This window comes from Lipotes vexillifer, unplaced genomic scaffold (assembly GCF_000442215.2).
Source record: "Lipotes vexillifer unplaced genomic scaffold, Lipotes_vexillifer_v1.1 scaffold91, whole genome shotgun sequence".
NCBI classification, from domain to species: domain Eukaryota; kingdom Metazoa; phylum Chordata; class Mammalia; order Artiodactyla; family Lipotidae; genus Lipotes; species Lipotes vexillifer.
The window spans coordinates 3163394-3165303 of NW_006777583.1; the positions used below are offsets into that span (position 1 = coordinate 3163394).

The following is a 1910-nucleotide window of genomic DNA, read 5'->3' on the forward strand; positions in this document are numbered from 1 at the left end:
CTGTGTTCCGCAACGGGAGAGGCCACAACAGTGAGAGGCCCACATACCGCAAAAAAAGAAAAAAAAAAAAAATTTAGTATTTTGTGTGTGTACAAATTTTTATACAATTTTATTGATAATAATGCACAAATAATCTCTTGTATCATTTTATAAGTATTAGAGTTTATCAGTACTTGAAAACACATGATGTAGTTCATTATAGCTAGTTGTTTTGATTGATTCTCGTTTTACAAAGAGGTTTAATGTTTAAAAAAAAGTCTTTCTTCTTCAAGGTGCAATATTGATTTTCCTGCCTGGATATGATGAAATTGTTGGTCTGAGGGATCGCATCCTGTTTGATGACAAGCGGTTCACTGACAGTACTCATAGGTAAAAGCTAAAGCTGTATATTTATTGCATTAAATAACAGTTAGGTACTACAGTATATTTTCTCTTAATTGTCTACAGGTACCAAGTCTTTATGCTTCATTCAAATATGCAAACATCCGATCAAAAGAAGATATTAAAAAACCCACCTGCAGGTGTTCGAAAAATAGTAAGCTTCATAAAATCTTCTTTTTTCCATTTTATTAGTCATTGGTTTTGCTTTCATATTAATGATAACATAATATCCTATTGCAGATCCTTTCCACCAATATTGCTGAAACCAGCATCACAGTCAATGACGTTGTCTTTGTTATTGATTCTGGTAAAGTGAAAGAGGTATGTATGGATAAGTTGTATTTTTACCTAAATGGCGGAAGGTTAAGTTCCATAACAATAAATGCTTTTATAAGCAGAATTCATTTTAATGGGAAATTTTCTGGTTCTAGGATGAATTTAACGTAGTAAATGTTGGTTTCACTAAAGTAAATATTCTACCTTAAACAATTCAGTTTGTAGGATCTGTCTTATTTTAACAAATTATACAAAAAATTTAGCCTCTGCTCACTAAATATTAGGAATAAAATAAAGGATTTGGCTAGTTACAGTGAAAATTTGTCAGTGTGGGAATTTGATTACATATTTTGTATGTTTTCTTTCTACTCATGGGCATGGACCGTGTCCCTCTTGTTCGTTGTTACATCTCCAGTGCTCCACACATAGTAGGTATTCAAAAGATACTTAGTTCAAGAGAACCATGCTGATAGAAAACAAACATAAAACCAGGCTTCAGCAAATGATGGCTAGCAGTAAAATTGGGCCCATCACCTGCTTTCGTAAAAATAAATTTTGTTGGAATACTGCCATGTCTACTTTTTACCCATCATCTGTGGCTGCTTTCACACTCCAGTGGCAGATTTGAGTAGTTGCAACAGACCCCCTCTGCAAAGGCTAAAATATTTACTGCCAATTCCTGATATAAATAAAAGGCAGCATTTATTTCCTTTTAGTGTTGGAATGCCCAGCAATTCTCAGCACCCTTAATTTTGGTCGATCCTTTCACTGAAATAATTGAAAGTGATAGAGGTAATTGATTTTTCAAGGAGAGCAATGCTATCCATGTTGGGAAAGCAAATTTTATCTGTTCTAGTGGATATGAATGATCATTTTTAATGTGAAAAAATTAATTACCTTTAGGTGTTATTTATCAAGTAAACTGTGATGGTAGTGCCAAAAGTTATTTTATATACAAAATTGTTAAGTGTAACATTTTATTAAAAACAAAATAAGCAGCATCTTTTCTAAAAATCCCATAATTAAACAATTATGAGAACACATTTGTATTTGCTCTATGTAGTTATTTTATGAAAAGGAAAGTGTACAGTCACTGAATGATTGATGTATATATTCTAGCAGTGAAGTCTTTTAAAATACTTTTCTACGTAAGTTTCCACTTTAGAAGTGAAAGTATGGGGATAGTAATGGTTCTTTTTTACTTTCTCTTTTGTAACATTCTGGATAGGCTAACTGCATTAGTAGTTCAGCAG

General features: G+C 32.4%; 1 protein-coding gene across 1 annotated transcript in view; it reads left to right on the forward strand.

Annotated features, from left to right (window-relative positions):
• The window catches only part of YTHDC2 (YTH N6-methyladenosine RNA binding protein C2), a 67274-nt gene that overhangs the window by 35852 nt on the left and 29512 nt on the right, over positions 1-1910 (forward strand). The window contains exons 14-16 of the mRNA XM_007451205.1: positions 273-369; positions 448-535; positions 622-702. Of these exons, the coding sequence (XP_007451267.1) occupies positions 273-369; positions 448-535; positions 622-702 (266 nt within the window). The remainder of the gene's footprint in view (positions 1-272; positions 370-447; positions 536-621; positions 703-1910) is intronic.